The following is a 22,723-nucleotide window of genomic DNA, read 5'->3' as shown; positions in this document are numbered from 1 at the left end:
CTACTCTCATTCATGTATATCATTAATTAAATTAGTTCAATAATAATGGTTCACTTTTATCTTGTGAATTGATTCGAACTCGATGACTCGAACACGTGATATTTTGGACAAAGAAGAGGCGTCTTACTAAATGTGCGTTTCATTGTCTATTTTGTCTACTTCAAATAACAAAGTCTTTCCGGAGGTGATCTCTTTCTTAGACCATAATTGATTCTATGAAATGTTGTTTTATATATACGCTGAATATAAAATAATGTATAAAAGATACTAATAAAATTAAAATAATGCTAGAATGAGATAAATTTTAAAAATGATCATATTTGTTGAAAGACAGAGTACTTGATGTTTGGAACTTGGAATATACTTGTGTAGTTCCTTTGAGTACTGTATGTTCAACCCTATTATTGTACCATTATTCTGACGACATATTCGACCTTTTTTGTGATGTATGAAATGCAAACCACTACGGTGAAATTAAACAATAGTATTGCCACAAGATTCAAGTAATTAGCCCCCTTCACAAATGATCAATTACATTGCACAGAAAACACAATGGTGATGGTCTTAAGCCTCTCACCTCCAAAGAGAGGGTAGAAAAGAATTTCAATATTGACAACCCATATAAAGAATTTGGAGTACATAATAACTTGATGCTTGCCTATGAGAAATATTAGGTAGCAACCAATGAGTCTAGCACAAAGTTGAGGAAGACTGCACCTCAATATTCTTCTCCTCTTCTTCAGCTTCAAGCCAAGCAGCCTTAACATGTGGATAAAAGAGCCAAATTAGTAAATCAGTAAGAGAAAACTACAAACCAATGATAAATGGAGATTTAACTACCTTGTCTCTTTGAAGCCTCGAGACATGAGGGCGCATAGAGTTTCCTAGGCTCATGCCTCCCCATGCTGCTTGCAGCTCTCGCTCCCTAGCTTCGCGACGAGTCACTGAATGTCTGATGCTGCTATCCCCTTGTTGCTGCTGCTCAGCAGCCATTTTTGCCATTTCCAGCTTTGACTTGTGCTTCACTAGAACTTGGTCCAAACTGCTTTCCATTTCTCTACCAGCGTCCTTGCGCTTCGGTTTCATTTGCATGCTTTCATCTGCACAAAATTCTAGTTTCTCCTTTTCCAGTCTTGACACATGCTTTACTAGAACTTTGTCTAGGCTCTCATAATTTGAGCCGTTTTCTTGGCTTTTTCTTTGGAGCTTTTGAACTCTAACTGTGTTTCGTTCCTCTTTCTGCACCAAGTGATCTGATTCTGAACCAGTTTGTGCTTCTTTCCTCTTAACAGTATTTCGGTTCTCAATCATGTTAAGGTCTACATTCTCTTTGCCTTGGGAATCCTCATTGGTACCAATAGGGATATCTTCTGAACTTTTAGCATCTGATGGATGACTGCTTGTCTTTTCCATTGGCTGCAATCTGTTTCTGTTCCGAGCTTCTTGAACCTCCATTTCAAGCCTTGTCAAACGCTTCACCAAATATTTATCCAGGCTAGGAATATCTGAGGCATCTTGTTTTGCACGGGGTGCTCCTCTTGATGATCTACCATTCCTCCTTGCTTCTTCGATCTCCTTCTCAAGTTTTGATTTATGCTTCGTCAGCACACTTCCCAAGTCTGGAACCGCTGCGCCATCATCCTTGATATTCGCTTTAGACCTCAAACTTGAATCATTGGTAGAAAGAAGCTTCTCATCATCAGCCCCTTTGCTTCCATCACTAGCTTCAGTTTTTCTGGCATTTTTGGCTTCTTCGATCTCTTTCTCGAGTTTTGATTTATGCTTCGTCAGTACACTTCTCAAGTCTGGAACCGCTGTGCCATCATCCTTGATGTTCTTCACTTTAGATCTCGAACTTGAATCATTGGCAGAAAGAAGCTTCTCATCATCAGTCCCTTGACTTCCATCACTAGCTTCGTTTTTTCTGGCATTTTTGGCTTCTAATATCTCTCTTTCAAGCCTTGTCAAGCGTTTAACTAGAAACTGGCCCAGGCCAGGAATTTCTTCCTCGACAGCGCCCCTAGAACTCTTCGTTGCTCTTCCACATACAGACGACCTCCTTGAGACTTTGGGACAAGGATTCTCAGTGTTTTGAACGGCCGAGCTGATTTCTGTTTCAGCCAGTGCAGCATTTAGGCCACTAGTTGCAACTATGGTTGCAAGAGAAGCCAGCTCCTCTTCTTTTAAGCATTGAAGTCGACCAAGCATCATTTCGACAATATTAGTCATATTAAACTTATCCGACTCTGGCCTTTTTCTCAGCTTTGAACTATCCTTACAGGATCCTGCTTCCGCATCTGAACCGGCATCATCAGAATCACATTCTGAAGTGATTGCTGACAAGTCATCCAAGTCAGGGTTCTCGCTGATTTTGTGCAACAATTCCTTAAACTCATCTTTGTTGATAGAGTGGCAATTTGCAAGCTTAACGAAAGCAGCTTTAACTGCAGCAGCTACTTGATTATCAACAGAAAATGCAGTTTCAAAAGTTGCTGAGACCTTATGGGTGGTTGATCCACCTGTACCAGAATCCGGTGTACCATTCATGATCACACCAGCTACCCGTGCAGCTTCCAAAGCTTCGGCAGCAGAGAGTTCTGCTTTTGATAGCTGCTCTTCTGCTTCTTTACTTTCAATCCTTTTTTGAATAAAATGATATAATTAGAACCAAAGTTACGTACAATACATACCTAATACAAATCCATCGCAAAAGGGATATACACCATACCTGGCTGCCTTAAGTATACGACACCATGATGCTTCCACCATTGCTGCCTTTCTTGCCTCCATTGCTTTCTGTGCAGCTTCTCTTATTGCAATCTTTTCCCTCAACACCCTCGAGTAATGGGGATTTGAATCCCCTAGAGTTTCAACGAGAGTCAGATGCATACCATCTACTTCCTGTGATAAGGATTAGCCTCAAATTAAATCATCTTTATCTGTGAAAAAAACCTTGGTGGAAAATAGATAAGTCAATGCAGCATACCTGAAGCATTTTCAGTTTCCTCTTCAGGTAAGGCTCCATCTTCTTCCGTGGGAACCAATTAAGGGGAGAAGTTTTACGACGAGGAGGCTTAGATATTTGAGATGTGAGTTTGTTCAGTGCATTTGAGCTAGACCTCATCGCATCCTTTACTTTATTCTGAAACACACCGGGACACAGTTAGAGAGATGCATATGTTCTAGTCTTTACGGGCAAAAACTAATCGAATTAGCATTCCATTTGTTCATAGTTTGCAAATTAGGGGAACTAACTAGCTAAACTTGTTAAATTTCAAACAAAAACATACAAATGCATATGTTAACATTACTTCTGCCAATTCTAGTTCATGGAGTATGAATGCTACCAAATAAAGATACTCATATGTTAAACAGAGGATTTTCCACACAGTGTAACCCTTTGACTGAAATTAATGTGTGAACTGTGAAGCTAATCAAACACAATTATACAAAGATATTGCATTACATAAATCCCCACATAAAATACAGTACAATTTAAATCAAGCATGCCAAAACAAGAGAAATGAATTAACAAATTATCAATAGAATTGGGGAAATAAAACCTTTCCAAGCTTAGAAGCAGACGTGGTCGACTCCTTCGGACTGCTATCTTTCTCAACACAACCCATGTCAATGCATCCAAGATCCATTTCTTTTTCCCCCAAATCGCCAATTCAGTGATAAACCGAAATAATTTTCTCAGCGATCGGCGCTATTCAGTATCAAATTAAAAATTGGCGGCGGAAAGAAACGTAATTGCAGAGATGTTGGAAAAGGCAGAAACGATGACAGTTGCTTGGGTTTTGGAGTGAAGAATTTGAAGAACCAAAAGGGGGTTTTTTTTCTCTTTCCTAATTTTTTTGCTGTGTGGTTATGATCTGTGAAGAAGAAAGTAGCCGTTTGAATAATTTTTGCAACGGTCGAGAGGATATTATTATTATACGGAATCCGCAGAAAATAAAATTTTAAAAATGTTTAACCAACATTTTAATATAGAGAACTAAGCCAAAAATAAGTAAAATACGTATTAGGATTTGTAAACTGCGATTAATACTATTATCATAAAATATATTTTCAAATCTGTATCATTTCACTCAGTTGCGATCCACTTTCTTTCTTTTTTTTAATATCTCAAAACTTAAAATTGTACTCTACTGTTTATCTTTCTTGATTCAAATTATTTTTCACAATCAAATAATTTCAAGGTAAAATTTTAATTTTGTATGATCACGTTAGTTATTTAATATGTAAATATTTATGCATGTTTGCTTTATCACGAGAGGTTTAAATATACTTGTAGTGTATTTTCAAACTAGTATAACGCCCGTGCGATGCACGACTTATTTTATTTTCATATAGTTACGTTAATTCACCATTTACACCAAATCTAAACTCAAGTTTATAATAAACTAGTGTTAACACCTGTGCTATGCACAGGACAAAATATAGGACAATTTTTTTTTAAATAATGAAGATATATTAACTTAAAATAAAGAATATGCAGTAAATAAGTATAAAAATATATTTACAAATAAGAACTAAACAAAATAAGTATTTGAAATATTATAAAAAACAAAAAAATATTTGTAAAATTGTACTTCTCTCAAGTCACTCTGAATGAAACATTTCATATTTTTGCAAATGATAGTATTTTATTTTAATATTTGATATGAGTGTAGTATAAAATAAAAGAAATAACAAAAGAGGAGATGTGTAGATGAAATAAAATAAGTCATACAAATAAAAGAATAAAGAAAAGCAAACTATTTGAACGAATAAATAGTTCACCAGTTTCGATTAACAAAATCAACTCAACTATAACTATGTGTACTTCTAGTATTCAAATAGATTAAAGTACCCACACTTCATATATATAATTATTAAAAAATCACATAACTATTGAAAAACAAATATTTATAATAAATAATGACAATTAATAAATAATGCTCAAAACATTCATTCATCAAAATAGAAAGATAATATCATAAACCAATAAATTATTACTCTACTAAATTATAATTTTATGATATATAAAATATAGCACTGAAATTAAACTCTATTCGATTAAAATGATTATCAAATTTACAAAATTATATACTGTCAAAATCTAAATCATAGAATCCAATATAAGCCCAAACAAAATAGCCCAAATAGCAACAAAAATCAATATTCATCAAACCCTAATAAATCACTATGGTTTTAAGCGGATTCCTTATTTCATTTCCTTCTCTCTCGCCGCCTTCCCGCATCCGCCTGCACAGCCGCGTCGCCGGCGAGCGACATCGGCGCTTCCCTACCTTCCCTCATTTCCTTTTCTCTTCCCTCTAATCGGTGGAACAGCTGAACGCCGCCGCCGGACACCATCTCAGTTCCGCCTACCCACTAAACACCAGTCTCCCGCTCGCTACCTCTCTCCCTAGCCGCCTCGCTGCCTTCCTCCCTAGCCTGCACAGTCGCGTCGCCGGCGCTTCCTCTATCTCTTTCCTCTCTTCTCACCTTTCTCTCTCATCTCTCACTCTTTTTAACACTACAGCCACTGCTGCCGCCTGCTTCCACGCCGGGGATGATAGTTGGGACTTGGAGCTGTCCCGACTGCAATAAAAAAATCAGATAATTAGTACACTAACATGGAGATTCAATTAATGATATGGATATATATAACTGTTTATTCTTATTTGAGAAGCCACTATTGTTCAATAAAAGCTGCATTTTTTCCATCCAATAGTTGTCATTTCTCAAAATGACCAAAAGGCTAAACAAAATAGCTTCACATTTTCCCTCCAAAAAGGATAAAATTGTCTTTTCACCAAACTGTCACTTTAGATTAGTAAGATATCATATTAAATAGTAATTTTATTTCAACCAACCAACCCCGAACTCAAACTCTAATTCTAACTTATAATCAAAGTCAAAAGAATAATTATTTTTTCATACATTAACCCAACAATTATCAATAATTTATATAAATTAAAGATTAATTTGTATTATAACTTTATTTATTAATATATTAACACATTAAATATTTTCTCTATAGATATATTTACACATTAACATTTTCCCTTTGAGTACTATATCAGATTATGTGATGCATGCATACTACATTATAGTTTAAAAGATATATTAAAATAAAAATAAAATTATGTTATGTATGCAAGCTAAATAGTTTAATAAATATATTTAAATAGAGAAATAAAAACAAAATGATGATTTAATACTCATTGCGAATTAACAATCTTAATCTCAATTAATCGAGAATTAGATTGTGTGATAATCTTATCGGAGTCGACGACAACAACAATTATATCTAAAAAATAAACACTAAGACAATGTTAATAATAAACAAACAAACAACAACCACAACAAAAATAATAATAATAATAGTAATAATAATAATAATAATAATAATAATATACTAAAAAGTTCATTTCCATCAACATTTTCAATCCGCATTTGATAACAAATGGTAATGGTATTAGACAAATTAACTAAAAAAACATAGTAAGATAAGAAACAACATCATACTATAGGATATGGAGAATACGTTCTAAGAAAATGACATTTGATTTGGCATCATATCTAGTCATTTCAAAAATACACACATACCGGACTCTAATATCGGATTTGGTATTGATGTTAGATCATCAAGATGGAATCGCAGAAAACACCTTCCAATAAGCCTTTATATAAATATATAAAATATTATAAAATAAAACTGTCGCATCCAACAAACCTATACTTTTGTTTATTTAATTTGTAATGATTGTAATTCTTTAACACATATACGTTACTCCTACTAATGGGATGAATTATAACCTTGTATTTTAATGATAGAGTCTACCCCATATTAATTTTCATAGATGTAAGTGCGAGGATAATCATGATCACCAAGGGGAGTGATCAATTGTTAACTCATCATTTAATTGCTAACTACAACTAATTTATGGTCACATGATTTTAAAAAACGTGTGGTTTACAATTTGCCACGTGTAATTTTCGTTTTTATTAATTAAACTGAAAAAGATAAAAAAAACGCCAAATTAGAGTTTTGGATGAAAATGTCAATATAGTGTTTTGAAATATCAACACAATGCTTTGAGAATGTCAACACAAATTTACGATTGACATTGTATATGCATTATATTGACATATTATCTTAGCTGCATTGACATTAAACCTGTAATACGAAAAATACTGAAAATTCTTGATTTTTTTTTCAAATTTTGACGTCGGAACATATACATGTAGTATATCGTTGGAATCCTTATAAAATTATCTTTAATTTGATATATGTTATATGAATTTAAAGTTTTGGGATTTATTTTAAAAGTTAGTTATAACTAACTTGACATTAATACCCCTATTGATTTTTATTGGAATTAATCCTATAGCCTTATTGACGTTTTTTGTTGATCGTATTGACATTTTGTGGTTGATGATCTAGGTCTTTAATTTGAATATCTGATGGCTATTATTGAGTTGTAGTTAGCAATTAAGCATTGAGTTAGCAATATAACACTCCCCTGATCACCAAACACATAGATTTATTGAAAATTTTGCCGAAAATTTATAATTATTCGAATTCATAACCATAAATTATAAATATTTAAAATTAAAGCCAAACTCGCCTTTTATATACGTATAGATATAGATTTGCTAGTTCACTGCTGTGGATTAAAAATTTTATTTATAAGACGATGTTAATAATGAATCTATGATCAAATAAAAAATTGAATTGTTGAAGAAACATCTTTGAATTGGAGATTGTTAAAGTTAGACTTTTTATTTAGCGCAACACTTGGGTTAAAAACATCGTCTAATGAGAAAGGAACCATTCCAAATATCATTTGCATAAAAATTACAAAGAAAAGTGAAATTGTTTGGTATGCAGCAAATCACTAAGATGAACCTTTTGCTTTGTCTCTAATCCATTTCGTAGCCACCCACTTTTCCCCCTTCACAACAGGGCAGCTTCCGTGAAGCGAGGTCTGCACGTCGCCACAGAAAACTACGAGTGAGATAAAACTATATATACAATCAAACCGGATTTATACGGTGTGTAAACATCGAGTTCCAATCACATCAACACAGAGATAGCTTATGTTCCCCAGCCAAGAATAGATACGAGGAAGCATGGCCTTACCGGATCTATTGTTCCGTTTGGGTATAAGGAATAGAACAGAAGGCCATCTCCTCGTCTTGGCCTCACCTTCAAACCTATGCAACCCTGGTAATCATATCCTTGATTCATGTTTGACCCATTCTGTTATCAGCAATCATCTCATCAGGTATATCAGAAATTCAGATTTAACAAAAAATTTTAAAAAAATGAGAGAGAGAAGAATGACTATTGTTGCTATACCTCAAATGGGAACATGGTTTCTCCGCCTTCTTCTACATCACTCAAGTATAATAGGAAGGAAGCAACCTGAAGACAAAGTGAACATAAGCAGTGGTACAATGTATTTATGTCCTATTTACCACACAGCAACTTCTGTCCTTTTACATACTGAATTCAACAAATTAAAATTGTTGCGCTGCATTTCTTTCTCTCTATCGATCTAAATGTAGTGTCAAAATTGCAAATTAAGTGAACCGTGGTGATTCATTTAGCAACTAAATCCTAAGATCTATTATAATTTGGTGCTACAACAAATGAGCCATTCAATATTGATGTTCAAGATTTAATATCAATAGCTATCTCTTTGCAAAATGCCAGTAAGAGTTAGTTTAGCTGACAATTGAAAGAAAATGGAATGCTAAAACAAATCTTGTATATTTGACAAAACATCTTCGCGGAAGTAAAAGTGACAAAGTTCATTCTCGAAAGGTATGATGATCCATATGAATGTCAAGAGTCACCTATTGAGTCAAGACACACTAATTAGCATAAAGTGATAGCTCGGGTTAGACACTACGTACCCGTTGGCTCTTCAGTGGGCCATACTCTGCTGGGTTAAATGAGTCATAGTGAGATACATATCTTTGGTCCACTTCATACCGCAGAACATTGAAAGCCTGCAATATGGAGATATGCGACTATCTCAGATATGACCTGTAATAGAAACCTTATCCTTTCAACTTTAAAGTCAAAGAAATTAGGCATACATAATGTTGCACTTTCATAGCCAAACTTCATAATTAATGATTGTATATTATCTTTTTAAGAAGTCATGCGACGGAATAGTGTCGTATTACTTCTACTCTTTTCTCATGGATAAGAATTGAGATTATAGTGATTACTGATTTGTAAGAGACCAATAGACTTTTCATGCTTTTGAAATTAAGAGCATTAGGAAAGTGCTTGGCATAATGAAAACTAGGTAACCTGCCTCTCCGTGATTCCTTGGTAACATAGTTGCTCTAGCAATTTTCTCCTCAACAAACTCCAAAGTTCCTGTACTGTCTTCTGATGCACTAAGGAATGCGCCGGAGCTGTGAAAAAGGACAAGCATATATAAGTACCAATAGCTGTAAGTTGCGTGAATAAGTAGATTCCGCTATTAAGATAGGACATGCAATACAGCTATAAATGAAGTGGATCACTGGTACAGTCATAAGTGAAGTAAATCTTGTTTGTGATTAGTGCAGAGCTGACATGTTGATGCTCCTAAACCTGATTTGTAAGAACACACATGAAACATGTTTCTCCTACTGTGCAGATTTGTGAGGTAATGGTCATAATATGCAGTTTATTTTCGAGCATAATGATAGAGACCAAAAAAACTATCCAAAATATACAGCACGGGGGTGCGCTTATACTAATCTTCAATTTAATTGATGGAATGGTTCAATTTGAACTTGTTTTATCATCGAATCCCTCAAATACTCAATCACATGTTTTCTCAATCTAATCTACTACTATTTCACAAAGTAAACACCCCGAAAATGTTTAAAGACGGATACCTTGTCCGAACACCCTTTGTGCTCTCGGCAGTCTCTCCCTCACGCAGGGCAAGAGACGATGGTCTGAGCTTTTTCTTAGCCCGTTCAATTATATTTTGGCACTGCTCATCCGAGGCAAAATTAGGAAAATAGACAGCCCGTGGTCTCCAACTCAGGACCTGCACTAGCATAGGAACTTCATTTAGGAGAATATCCCTATAATCTCATCTTCAATACCAAATTACCAAAATTCCGTTTCTCATTCTTCCACAACCACAGCCATTAAACTAATTGCTGGAAGAAAAAAACAAACAAACAGAAGCAATTGACTTTATTCCCGCCGTAGTTCACACACTTTCTAACTAGAAGTGAAGTTTATCAACATTTGGGAGCAATTTTCCCTATCATAAAGGAATAGATCAAAGATCCCAAGCAAGGTAAATCGTAATTGAACATTCTCGAATGCAAATAATTGAGTAATTGACACTTGAATTGAACCTGAAATGGGATAGAATTGATGGAAGAGTCCCCACTTTCACCATGAACCATGGAATCCCCTTCATCATGTCCAATTTCTTCAAGCAATTTATGCCTGGATCCACCCCTATTCACATCCTGCAAACAATAATCAAACAATTCAAGCATCCACAAACACAATTACGCAGCGAAATGCGGTTTTACCTGAGATATGATGATCGATCCGAATAGACCAGCAAGGAAGAAACATAAGCAAAGAAGGAAAACAATCGGCAATGTTAGGTTTGACTCCAACCCCAAAACCCTTTTCCCTCTGTATTTCATTGTTGAATTGGAGATTGGCCTCCAATCACTTGCTATACGTGCATAGGATTTAAGGGTTTTGGCTAAAGCTTTATTGGAGATTGAATAAAGGCAAAGTCTTTATTTGTTTTAGCTTTGTTAATGGCGGGAGATTTGCTTGTTTCTGCATCAAAACAAGATTTGAGGAAATTTCATGATTGAATAATTGTGATCAACGTCGTGATGTCGAGAAAAAATAAGCAACAAGACAAATTGCCAAAATTCAACATTTTGACTTTTTTTTTTATTATGTACGAGCTAACTAAAATTGATATCCCCCTTCTGCATAATATTTTAATGCAATTTTATTTTAAAAGAATAAAATTAAAATTAAAATATTTCCATTTTTAATAACTAAGTCATTTTACTTGAGAAAAAGCAAAAATGAAAATGAGTTATCTTTAGTAAGATCATTACTACTTGTATAGTTGTGGTCCTATACTTAGTGACGTATATTTGCGGTCCCTATACTTAAAAGTATAATTTTTTTTATGCATGTTTTAAGGGTTTTTTTTCATTTTTTGGCACCTTTATTATAAAACTAACATCCCCCGTCTCATAATAGATGACACATTTAGATAACGACATGAGATTTTAGAAAATATTATTTTTTGTATTAAGTGGAGAGAAAAATAATGCTTCCTCTATTCTACACTAGTGAAAACATTTCTTTTCAGCACACAATTTAAGAAAAATTATTTTTGGTAAGTTAAATAATTGAAGAATAATGCAGAAAATGAAAAATGTAGAGAGATGAATAGAGAATAAAGTAAAAGATACTAAAGTAAGTGAGAAAAAAATACTTTAACTCGTAATAAAAAGGAAATTACTCAATTGCTATGGAACATATAAAATATATTTATTTGAGTATAAGAGAACTTTTTTTAAAAAAAATAAATGCATTACAGTGAGATACTCCCTTCGTCCCCAATTAAGAGTCACACTTTCTCATTTCAGTCCGTTCCCAATTAAGAGTCACACTTCATTTTTTTTATCATAAATGGTAAGTAGGTCCCACATTCCACTAACTCATTTCACTCACATTTTATTATAAAACTAATATAAAAAAAGTGGGTTCCACATTCCACTAACTTTTTCAACTAACTTTTCTTTATATTTCTTAAAATCCGTGCCCGGTCAAAGTGTGAATCTTAATTAGAGACGGAAGGAGTATTTATTATGAGACGATAGAATATATAAAAACATGATGCATATTTCATAAATTTTTTCATCAACTTTCTTTTTACATTCATAAAATCTGTGGGAACTTAATTTGAAATCCTAAAATGTAGTTGAGGCAGTTGAGATTGAAGAAATATAAAATTAAATAAAATAAAAATTATATCATGACGTTAGATATAAAAAGACAGAAACCCTAGAGGCCATAACTCATATAGAATTGCACCCCCTTTCTTCTTCAAGCAATTTTCTGAATCTCTACCTCCCTTCACCACAAAGCTGCGCTGCTACTTCTTCATAGGTATTTCTATCCATTCTCTTTACTTTTTAAGTTCTAAGTATGTTATTTAGTTATTAATAGAAAATCAAGTTTTATATTTTAGGTGATTTAATCACCTTATAAGTACTCCACATTTTATATTAAGTCATAAAATCCACAATATAATTATCGATTATCTCCAGAGATAAACAACTATCTAGTATGTATTGTTGATCAGCTAAATCCTAATTTATCACATCTGTAGGAGGGACGTGGCTGCACGCTCGGCCACCCCTGCCACGCGCCGCTCATCTCTCCGCAGCGGTGTTCGATCCACCACCTCCGATCAATTCATTGGTAAGTTCTAATTATTAAAACCTTTTTAATTTAGATATTACTGGCTTGTTGCATATCAATTGTTTGTGAAGCAACATGTATTAGTAAAATTTGAAGGCTTCCTAATCGAGAACAACTGACTTGCTTCAACAAATTAGGTGAAACAGCGGCTTCGACTCATACTCTGTCTTCTTCAATTCGTTACTTCAGAGATAATGGTAGCATCTTTGATTTTGGGTTCGCTCGATTGGGATGGAGGAAAAGTGGGATGATCATTTATTCTTTTGGTATGGGAGGTATTGGAAAAGGCATTGGGCTTTGGACCGCATTCTATGACTACAACAAGCATTCCGTTTCAGCTCGGGCAAAAGGAGACTATTGCAAGCCTTTTGGATCATGCGGAGTTTCCCGAGCACTTGATGATGGAGCAACCGAAAGACGGAATGTAATCTAGAAATTCTTGGGTCGATCCGACGGTATATGACCTTCCATGAGCTATTTCATCTTCGTACATAACTGCTGTAACAACGTGAGCAACACGGAGCCGTCAAAAGAGATCACTGCCGAGAGGAAGTTCTCTGCCAACCGGGCAAAGAGACTGCCGAGAGGAAGTTCTCTGCCAACCGGGCAAAGAGTTTTCCTATAAGGAACCCTGTCTTGCGCATCCTTCAGAAGGCATGCGTTTGCTACCCATTCGCCCGTGTGGAGCATGGTAGCGTTATTAGAGACGAGCTATTCCTGTTGTGGCAGATCTTGTACAGACAACCAACTTTGAACTTGGGTCACTTCATGATCAAGCATCTTGAGCGTGCTGCGAAGAAGAAGAGGACCTTGTGTGTTAGTGCGGTGGTAGCTGCCATAGCCCTCCATCTGGGGTGCAACTTGAGACAAAAGGCTGGAGATCACTTTCCACTCCCCAACTCCACCACCACTTATGTCCACGGGCCGTAGCAGAGGGAGAATTGGTTGATGAACAGTTCGGCCCACCGCCAAATCACACCAAGGAACCAGGCCGGGCGTTTTGCTGCAGCAAACCAGGCATTTCAACGGCGCCAAAAACTTGACTCGAATTATTTTTAACACGAGAAATACCCGCAAGTGTACGGAGCTAGTGTAGTTGACATACTTGGACGCTAACGGTGAACAAGACAGCCCACCACCAATTCACATAAGGGAACCCACCCGGATATGTGGCGAGCCCGGGGCCAAGCGGTGATGAAGGAGCAGATGGAGATGAGGAAGAAGAGGACGAGGAGCATGAAGAAGCACCGAACCCAACAAAGAGGAGGAGATGGGGCCGAGACAAGTACTTCACGATGGAGGAACCGTGGGGTGAGGATTGAGGAGGATGTTGTGCCATCAACAACAGGCTGGACAGTGTGGAGCTGAGTATGCAGCAGCTGCAACAGAACAATGACGCTCAATGGGCTCAGTGGCACCAACAAAGCAATGAACAGTGGGCGAACATCAATGCCCAGTTTGAGAATTTCTACGCCCAGTACGATGAAAGATGGGCCACTTTTGTGCAGCAGCAGTAGGATTTCATCGTCGCCTGGCGACCACCTCATCACCCGCCGAATCAGTAGAGGTCCGCCCCAATTCCACATTCTTTCAAACTTGTTCTTGCCTTGGCTTGTAATAAGTTTGGGGGGTGTCTAGTGGAACTGGGTCTTTTTCTCCTTTCCCCTCTCCCTACTTTGTGATTCCCCGTGATGTAACTTGTGGTGATTTGAGTGATTCTGGCATGTACCCTAATTTGATATGATGGCAGCTTATGTGGTGATGGTAGAACAATTTCTTTTCTTTTATTTGATTTTTTTATCTTTTTGGTGTCTACCTTTTGTGTGATTTTGTGTGTTTTTGTGGTCCAGTCTTTCCTTGGGTGAAATTGAAATGAGAAATGGGTGAGTTGGCAAGATGAACTAAGCATGTTTGTTGGATGAGTTGCCTTTGATGATTATGGTTAAAATGTTTGCGAAAACTTGTTGATTTAGCTAAGTGACTTGTGTTTCCTATTTGTGATTTGCCTAAAGTGAATTGCTCGTTGTCTTGTCTATTGCCAAAAATTACCTTGTGAGGATTGAGACCACCTCCTTTTCTAAAAAAATATGTGTGATTTTTCATCAACTATGTTATATGTCTCTAGAACTTGCTCGCGGTCTGTTTGAATCTGCAAAGTGGTTATAGTGATAGGAGAGGACGTTAGGTCATCCTTTGGAACTTTATCTTAATCTTGAATCAAATTGCGAATCATAATCCTTTGCTAGCTTGTTTTGAGCTTAAGCCTTTTTCTTTGATAGCCAAAAATATGGGTTGAATCTTTGTTGGGTCATAGGAAAAGGAATTTTTGGGAAAAGGATAATGTTGTAGGAAAAAAAAAAAAAAAATGAATTGAAATAAAAGACATGCAAAGCTTGTAAAAATTTGAAAAAAAAGAAAGAAAGAAAGCAAGCAAGAAAGAAAAGGAAAAAGTATGGTTTCGATTGAATAAGGAGGTTGAGTTGAGATTGAATAAGAGTGGTTAAAGTGGTTGAAAAGTAAGAGAAGCACAAATACTCATATATTACAAATCCCAACAAAAGACCATTTCCCATAACAAATCTCAGAAAAGTAAGACTTTGTCGAACTTCTTCCTCTCATCCGGTCCTCACTTATTGAAATTCTCAAGCAAAAACTCCTCTAGACTTCGTCTAGCTTATGCCTCCAATTTTTTTTTTCTTTTTCTCTCTTTTAATATATGTATTTTTATTCTCTAAACTTCGTCTAGCTTATACCTCCAATTTTTTTTAAGCAACGCCAACCCCCTATATATGCTTCCTAATTTGTTGATTGACACTTTTGAGAGTGAACTTAACAAATCAATAACATTGGAGAACTTTTTAGGCTAAGAGGGTTAACTAGGGATAGAAATATAGCACTTGTGAAGGGAGGAACAAAGAGAGCCTAACGTCATCTCCTAAACTCACATTCAGTATGTAGACTTAATATGATCGGGAGCAAGTTCTAGAAACAACAAGAAGTAAATGATAAAATCACACTGAAATGAATGTTTGGCTCAAATCTCACTCGGGTAATAGCATGAATCAAGGCAAACCAAGCAATTCGTTACTTGTGCACATATTACTCAAACTCTTAGTCAAAGACATGATAGCTTAAAAGATGGATGATGTTTTTATCATTAACAACTAGTCATTACCCCAAGAAACAAAATTCAAACAAGTTCAAAGTCAATTCCAACTCAAAGCATTTAGTCACAAAACAACTAATCAACTAAAACATCAAACTAAAAACCAAAAGCAAAACGAACTACGCAAAATCCACAACAACCTAATCCCCCAAACTTATTCCGAGCAAAGCGAAGAATAAGTTCAGAGAAAAGTTGTGAATTTTGAGGGGTTAACAAACAAAAACATAGATAGAAAACCTGGTTGGGTTGCCTCCCAACAAGCGCTTTTGTTTAACGTCGTTAGCTCGACGTCTCCAAGCTTTGTCTACAAGAACCACTCGATCTCGGGAGCGATCGACTCTAATGGTCCTCCGAAAACAATGTGTGTGTGAGAGCACAAACACAAATTAAGCTCGGATTAGAAAACAAAATTAAAATAAAATAAAAACAAATAATGTCTAAACTAGCAAATTCAAAATCTTCAAGATATCAAGCTTAGAACTTAATTAGTCCCCGGCAACGGCGCCAAAAACTTGACTCAATTTATTTTAAACACGAGAATTACCCGCAAGTGTACGAGGCTAGTGTAGCAATAAACAAGTATGAGTATCGTATCCACGAAGACAAATTGTGTAACTCAAGTACCACGAACCGATTTTGACTACTATCTAGAGAATCCGGAAAGGTTGGTTTTGATTTTGAAAAACAATTAAACATAAACAAGATAAAAACACGCAACAAAAGACGAGTTTCAAATAAGAGAACAAGGTAGAGCCTTGGATCCAACTACAACGAACACGACGTGAACAACTCAAAAACTTTGATTACCCATTTGAAGTCTCTAGGATTACTAGGAAAGCCGCCAGTCTAGACTAAGCCCTTTCTCGAGTGCATTTAACCAGTTGATTAATCATTAATATTGAAGTCTCCTTCTAATACGTCACAACTAACTCCTTAAAACAAAAGGCTCAAGCCCTCACTCTAGAATTCCTTCTCTCGAATGCAAATTATCTAGGTGTTGTTCATTCTTTTATTAATCCTAATCAGGTATCTCTCGATTTGTGACATCCCTAACCCAAAACTTGCATCATTTTACATATTGATATATTTTTATTTATCTTTGCAATTTATATTGTTAGTTGTCTAATAAATAATAAATATATATTGATACTTAAATAAATATATATATATATATATATATATATGGTATATACGTATATTACATAACTATTGAAAAGTATAAGTGTGTGTATGTGTAATAATGTGAATTTGTGTATGGAAATATAGTATTACACGTCAAAATGTGCATGGAAATTTAGTGAGTATATAGTACAAGTACTTATAGACGTACTTATAATATAAAATATAGGGGAGTGATCAATTGCTAACTCATCATTTAATTGCTAACTACAACTAATTCAAGGCCACATGATTTTAAAAAATGTGTGGTCTATAATTTGCCACGTGTAATTTGCGTTTTTATTAATTAAATAAAAAAAATTAAAAAAAAATGCCAAATTAGGGTTTTGGATGAAAATGTCAATATAGTGTTTCGAAAATATCACCACAATGCTTTGAAAATGTCAATATAGTGTTTCGAAAATATCAACACAATGCTTTCGAAAAATACGAAAATTCTAAATTTTTTTTTTCAAATTTTGATGTCGGAACATATGCATGTAGTATATCGTTGGAATCCTTATAAAATTATCTTTAATTTGATACATGTTATATGAATTTAAAGTTTTGGAATTTCTTTTAAAAGTTAATAATAACTAACTTGACATTAATACCCCTATTGATTTTTATTGGAATTAATTCTATAGCCTTATTGACGTTTTTTGTTGATCGTATTGACATTTTGTGGTTAATAATCTAGGCCTTTAATTTGAATATCTAATGGCTATTATTGAGTTGTAGTTAGCAATTAAGCATTGAGTTAGCAATATAACACTCCCCATAAAATATATATGTATGCATTTGGATAAAAAGTTGCATGCATTAAATAAATTGCTATTTACGTTTTGATTACTACGTTTCTTATATTATTATTTGTGTAGTTTACGTGTTGCATATTTAACTAAGGATATGACACTTGTACTTATGACATTCAATTTAATTAGTATGAGTCGGTAAAATAGCCGACGTATATTTGTGTACAAATATGTATATTGTTTATCATTTGGAAAGAGGAAAAAGGGTTTGAGAGAATTTAGAAAAAATACAAAAGTAAAGAGAAAAGTGTTGGATCGAGATTATAAATTAAAAGTTGGAATCAGGAGCTCAATAAGTTTATCTATCTCTTATAAGGTGTGTATAAATCACACTTTTCATTTTACATATTTTATGCGCTTCTTTGCTAGGTGTTAAATAAAGTGAATAATTTGATTATATGATGTGACTCTGATATAATTATGTGTTATTTGATATAGATGGTGGAATATTGTATGGATATGTGATTGGTGCAATGGATATATTTTATATATTGTAAATGAATTATATGATAGAAATATGTAATTGGTGAAATTGATGTATTTACACATGATTTTGGAATTATTTGTGAATTATATGATTAAAGAGGATATGTGACGGTCTTGCACTGGATCTGGAAAAAAAAATATAGAGGGACCTTCGGGTCAAATACAGAGGGACCTTCGGGTCATAGAGGGACCTATGAGTCCAATTACAGAAGGACCTTCGGGTCATAGAGGAATCCCGGACAGATACCAGGCTTGATTTGTCACAGAATAATAAACTGAACAGAGTGGCACGTGCATATGTATATGGAATTAATTTTAATATTTGTTGATTATTGTTTTATATATTGGTTAAAGAGTATGTTTGATATCTGACATGTGGGATTAAAGGTAAGGTTTATATACACTGAGTTGTGGCTCATATAAACCACTAATATTTTTCAGGAATAAGATATCAGTGAAATTATTCGTTGACGTGGGTCGTAGGAACTCCACATGTTATCAGGGTCGGCGGCTGACACGTTTTGGCAACCTTCTCCTCCTCATCATTTTTTTGCATTTTAATAAGTGTATGGTATATAGAGTGGTGAGAGGGTCCCACTACGGTTTAGAATGTTATGAAATATGTAGTTGATAAATGTTGATTTTTGAAATGATATAATATGTGCGTTTTATGTACTTGAAGCGTGGGTTAATTTATTTAATATTTAAAATTTATTTATAGTAAGTGCATATGTCATAAAGGTTGAGGTGTGATACGATTACTCAAAACTAGGTCAACAAACCAATTGGTAGCTAAACAATTGAATTGAAAAAGCACAAGAATGAAACAAAGAAATTACAAGAGCATAGGTAATCAAAAGTCCTTGAATTAATCAAAAGTGTTCATTGTAATCTTCACCAAATCTCTACAAAAAATTTAGCTATTCATATTCAATGCAAATTCACAAGAGAAATCCATAGAAAGTGAATTGAACATAGGAAAACTAATATAGATACTCCCAAAGGTGAATTGAATGGGCTAATTGTCTTCGTCTTCAAACTTGTTGATGAACCAGACCTTTTTTCGCTTCAATCTGCTCTCAAACGTGGAAACTGCTTCTGGGGTGTGTGGAAAGTATGCTGGAGTCGAACCCTAGGTGCTATTTATACCCATGGTGAAAAATAGAAGAAAATCAGTGCACGAGCTAATCGCTCGGCCGAGCGATTTTTAAATGAAGAAACGCCCGACCAGGCGTTTTTCTTGAACCGCGACATTGCACAAAACGCCCGACCCGGGCGATTTCTGAATGAAAAACGCCCGGGGACAGTGGATTCGCCCGCTCTGGAGACGCAAACGCCCGGCCTTCTGTGAAGAAACGCCCGGCTTTATGCAGTGAAACGCCCGACTTTCGGTTTTGGTGCCCTTTTCGCCCGTTTCCACCTGTTGTGACTACAAAAACTCGACAAACTCATCAAAACACTAAAGTAGGGGATCATAGATGAAAACTCAAGTAATGTGACATAAAACACTTAATTATGCACTTTCAAACATCCAAAACACTTGCTAAACTACGAGATTATCAGTAGCATAAAACAAGTAAGAGTATCGTATTCCACAGAGACAAATTGTGTAACTTAAGTACCACGAACCGACTTTAACTACTATCTAGACAATCCGGAAAGTTTGGTTTGATTTTAGAAAGCACTTAAATATAAACAAACTAAAAGTACCCAACAAAAGATAAGTTTCAAATAAGAGAACAAGGTAGAGCCTTGGATCCAACTACAACGAACACAATGCGAACAATTCAACAACTTTGATTACCCAATTGAAGTCTTTGGGATTACTAGGAAAGCCGCTAGTCTAGGCCAAGCCCTCTCTCGAGTGCACTTAACCCGTTGATTAACAATTAATATTGAAGTCTCATTCTAATACTTCACAATTAACTACTTAAAACAAAAGGCTCAAGCCCTTACTCTAGAATTCCTTCTCTCGAATGCAAATTATCTAAGTGTTGTTCATTCTTTTATCAATCATAATTAGGTATCTCTCGATTATTCAAAACTAGGTGAGCAAACCCAATTGATAGCTAAGCAATTGAATTGAAAATGCACAATAATGAAACAAAGGAATCACTAGAGCAAAGGTAATCAAAAGTCCTTGAATTAATCAAAATCGTTCATTGTAGTCTTCATCAAAACTCTACTAAAGATTTAGCTACTCATATTCAACTCAAATTCACAAGAAGAATCCATAGAAAATGAATTGGACATAGGAAAACTATAAAATACTCCAAAGAGTGGATTGAATGACAAATCGTCTTCGTCTTCAATCTTGTTGATGATTGTGACTCTTCGTCTCTTCAATCTACTCTCAAAACCTTTGAAAAACTCTTATGGGGCGCGTGGAATGTCTGCTGGAGTCGAAGCCTAGGTGCTATTTATACCCGGGGCGAAAAATAGAAGAAAATTAGCGCATAAGCAAATCGCCCGGCTGGGCGATTTTAAGTGACAAAATGCCCGCCCGGGCATTATTGTTGAACCTCGGTTTTACACAAAACGCCCGACCCGGGCGATTTTCCATGGGAAAATATGCCGGGGGACAGTGGATACGCCCAGCCTGAGCGGCAAAACACCCGGCTTCATGCAGTAGAACGCCCAGCCTGGTGTAGTAAAACGCCCAGCCTGATCTTTGGCTGCTGTTTCGTCTGTTTCCACCTGTTTTGACTACAAAAACTCGACAAACTTATCAAAACACTAAAGTAGGGGATCATAGATGAAAACACTAAATTATGTACTTTTAAACATCCAAAACACTTGATAAACTACGAGTTTATCAAAGATCCATGGGAGATGCACTCTCTTTCAAATGGTGGAGCTATATCAGATGTAGTCCTCCTCACGGAGATCGCGGCAGGGATCAGAAGCCTTCAACTTGGATAGGTTTCCCAGTGAGTACAGATGCAACAATGGCAAGAGGATAACCTCCTATGGAGGGCCCAGCAGGAGTCCCGATTGGACTATTATGGGACTCTGATACAGCAGCCGCGCCCGCGCTGCAGACTTAGGGTGATACTAGATGGGAGGAGCACCTACTAGGTAAGGTTCTTGCCATGATTCATTTTTCTTATTTGAGGACAAAAAAGAGTTTAAGTTTGGCGGAGTTGACAAACTCATGTTTTAACCGGTATAATTAGTGTGTTAAGGTGTTAAATGGCGCATTTATCACTCGAAATTGTCTATGTCCAACAATTACTCTATATTTTGGAGTTTATCCGTCAAATGTTATGGACCAAAAAATGATAGTTTAACAAAGTTCGCAGACTAAAAAAATGTTCCATCTAAATGAAAATAAAGTGAACTACATAAATGGTACTCCCTCCGTCCCATAGTAGACATCACACTTTCCTTTTTAGTTTGTCTCACAAATGTCACATTTCCTATTTTAGAAAAAGTTCTCTCTCACATCATTTATAAAATTATATTTTCACTCACCACTTAACACACAAAATAATATCTCCTTAAATACCGTGCCATCTCTCAAGTGTGACATCTACTATGGGACGGTGGGAGTACTTGAATTATGAGGTTTGCTTACAAATGATCTCTGAACTTTAAAATTATCATGGATAGTTGATAAGACTCGTTTCATGCATTGGTTTTGGGTTATAATTCTGTGCATTTGGGGCGCTAATCTGTGTTTCTGAGTTCAGGTGCGTAGTAAATCTGCCGGACCTAGGAGTTGTTACCAGACCTGGCGGATGCAAAAGTGATTAAATTGAAGTAAAAATCAGAACTCGTCGTTCGGACCTGAGAGAATTAAAAGCTGGGGACATGAGCAGAATGGAGCATGAGCAGATTATTCTAAAAGAGTCTTATTCAAGGGCAAAAGCGTCTAATTACCATAAGGATACCCTAGGGATCAAAGCCTCACATATATAAAGAGCTTAACCTTGAAGAACAAGACAACCACTACTACACACTCTTAGCTCAAGCTCTTGTTCCATTCCTTAGTTCCACACTTCAAATTTCTCATTTCACTTGCTGCGCACTTGGAGATGGAGTGATCCTGGCTACCGTCGTGGTTCTCGTCATTTTGCTGTTGTGTAACACCGCCTTGTGATGACGAAGAAACAATATTTATCTCGCTTTGTTTAGTTTACTTTTGGTTTCAAGTACTTGTTGGTTTTTGGTTTCATAACTCTAGTTCTTGCTTTGATCTACTGGATTTGAACCTATTTCTCTTTATTATGGAAGTTTGTGTTGGCTTTTGTTGGATCTCACAGAGTTGATGTTTATTTCTTGCTTTTTACTTTCGGTCTTGTTTATCATTGGATGTTTGGAGCTGATATCTGTTGGTTTGTTGTTGGAGGTTGTGAATTTACGTATGGAGGTGTTTGGATTTGTTGAATCGTGGTGGATTTGAGTTGGAGTTTCGTGTATCTGGTGTTTGTTGTTTACGTTGTGCATGATTATGGATATTTACTTTCTGTTTCTGCATTCTCTAGGTCCAGTGGCGTAGATCTGATAGTTTAGGCTTTAATTTATCGTTTTAAGCTTAGATCTGAAGTTTGCTATGTTTTCATGATGTTTAATGCTCTGTTTTATTTGCTATTCTCGTTT

General features: G+C 35.6%; 2 protein-coding genes and 2 long non-coding RNA genes across 4 annotated transcripts; 2 read left to right on the top strand and 2 right to left on the bottom strand.

Moving 5' to 3' along the window:
• Positions 1-516: 516 nt before the first annotated feature.
• LOC125219139 lies at positions 517-3,847 on the bottom strand. Its single transcript, XM_048121021.1, has 5 exons — positions 3,564-3,847; positions 2,987-3,142; positions 2,729-2,901; positions 841-2,638; positions 517-759 (listed from the first exon to the last, which is right to left on the bottom strand). The coding sequence occupies exons 1-5, from the start codon at positions 3,648-3,650 to the stop codon at positions 691-693; spliced, it is 2,283 nt and encodes a 760-aa protein (XP_047976978.1). The 5' UTR covers positions 3,651-3,847; the 3' UTR covers positions 517-690.
• Positions 3,848-7,754: 3,907 nt separating this feature from the next.
• On the bottom strand, positions 7,755-10,876 carry LOC125223213 (probable prolyl 4-hydroxylase 9). Its single transcript, XM_048126245.1, has 8 exons — positions 10,564-10,876; positions 10,381-10,497; positions 9,904-10,061; positions 9,330-9,432; positions 8,920-9,015; positions 8,360-8,425; positions 8,141-8,260; positions 7,755-7,985 (listed from the first exon to the last, which is right to left on the bottom strand). Exons 1-8 carry the CDS (start codon positions 10,681-10,683, stop codon positions 7,896-7,898), a joined length of 870 nt encoding a protein of 289 aa, XP_047982202.1. The 5' UTR covers positions 10,684-10,876; the 3' UTR covers positions 7,755-7,895.
• A 1,205-nt stretch (positions 10,877-12,081) lies between these two features.
• LOC125219255 lies at positions 12,082-13,619 on the top strand. Its single transcript, XR_007176098.1, has 3 exons — positions 12,082-12,181; positions 12,405-12,496; positions 12,634-13,619. It is a non-coding gene; the product is annotated as an uncharacterized LOC125219255 (long non-coding RNA).
• Positions 13,620-17,841: 4,222 nt separating this feature from the next.
• Positions 17,842-18,798, top strand: LOC125218178. The gene is made up of 2 exons (XR_007175892.1): positions 17,842-17,951; positions 18,563-18,798. It is a non-coding gene; the product is annotated as an uncharacterized LOC125218178 (long non-coding RNA).
• The last annotated feature ends 3,925 nt before the right edge of the window (positions 18,799-22,723 follow it).

Source organism: Salvia hispanica, chromosome 4, assembly GCF_023119035.1.
Source record: "Salvia hispanica cultivar TCC Black 2014 chromosome 4, UniMelb_Shisp_WGS_1.0, whole genome shotgun sequence".
NCBI classification, from domain to species: domain Eukaryota; kingdom Viridiplantae; phylum Streptophyta; class Magnoliopsida; order Lamiales; family Lamiaceae; genus Salvia; species Salvia hispanica.
Note: the sequence above shows the minus strand (reverse complement) of the source record. Positions and strands in the feature narration are given on the sequence as shown.

Excerpts from the sequence above, each read along its gene's own strand:
- LOC125219139 (XM_048121021.1), bottom strand. The coding sequence starts at position 3,650 with ATGGATCTTGGATGCATTGACATGGGTTGTGTTGAGAAAGATAGCAGT. Across the intron at positions 3,143-3,563 it reads CTGCTTCTAAGCTTGGAAAG|AATAAAGTAAAGGATGCGAT; the intron begins GTTTTATTTCCC and ends GGTGTGTTTCAG. Across the intron at positions 760-840 it reads CGAGGCTTCAAAGAGACAAG|GCTGCTTGGCTTGAAGCTGA; the intron begins GTAGTTAAATCT and ends CCACATGTTAAG.
- LOC125223213 (XM_048126245.1), bottom strand. The coding sequence starts at position 10,683 with ATGAAATACAGAGGGAAAAGGGTTTTGGGGTTGGAGTCAAACCTAACA. Across the intron at positions 9,433-9,903 it reads ACAAAGGGTGTTCGGACAAG|CTCCGGCGCATTCCTTAGTG; the intron begins GTATCCGTCTTT and ends CCTTTTTCACAG. Across the intron at positions 9,016-9,329 it reads TACCAAGGAATCACGGAGAG|GCTTTCAATGTTCTGCGGTA; the intron begins GCAGGTTACCTA and ends TCCATATTGCAG.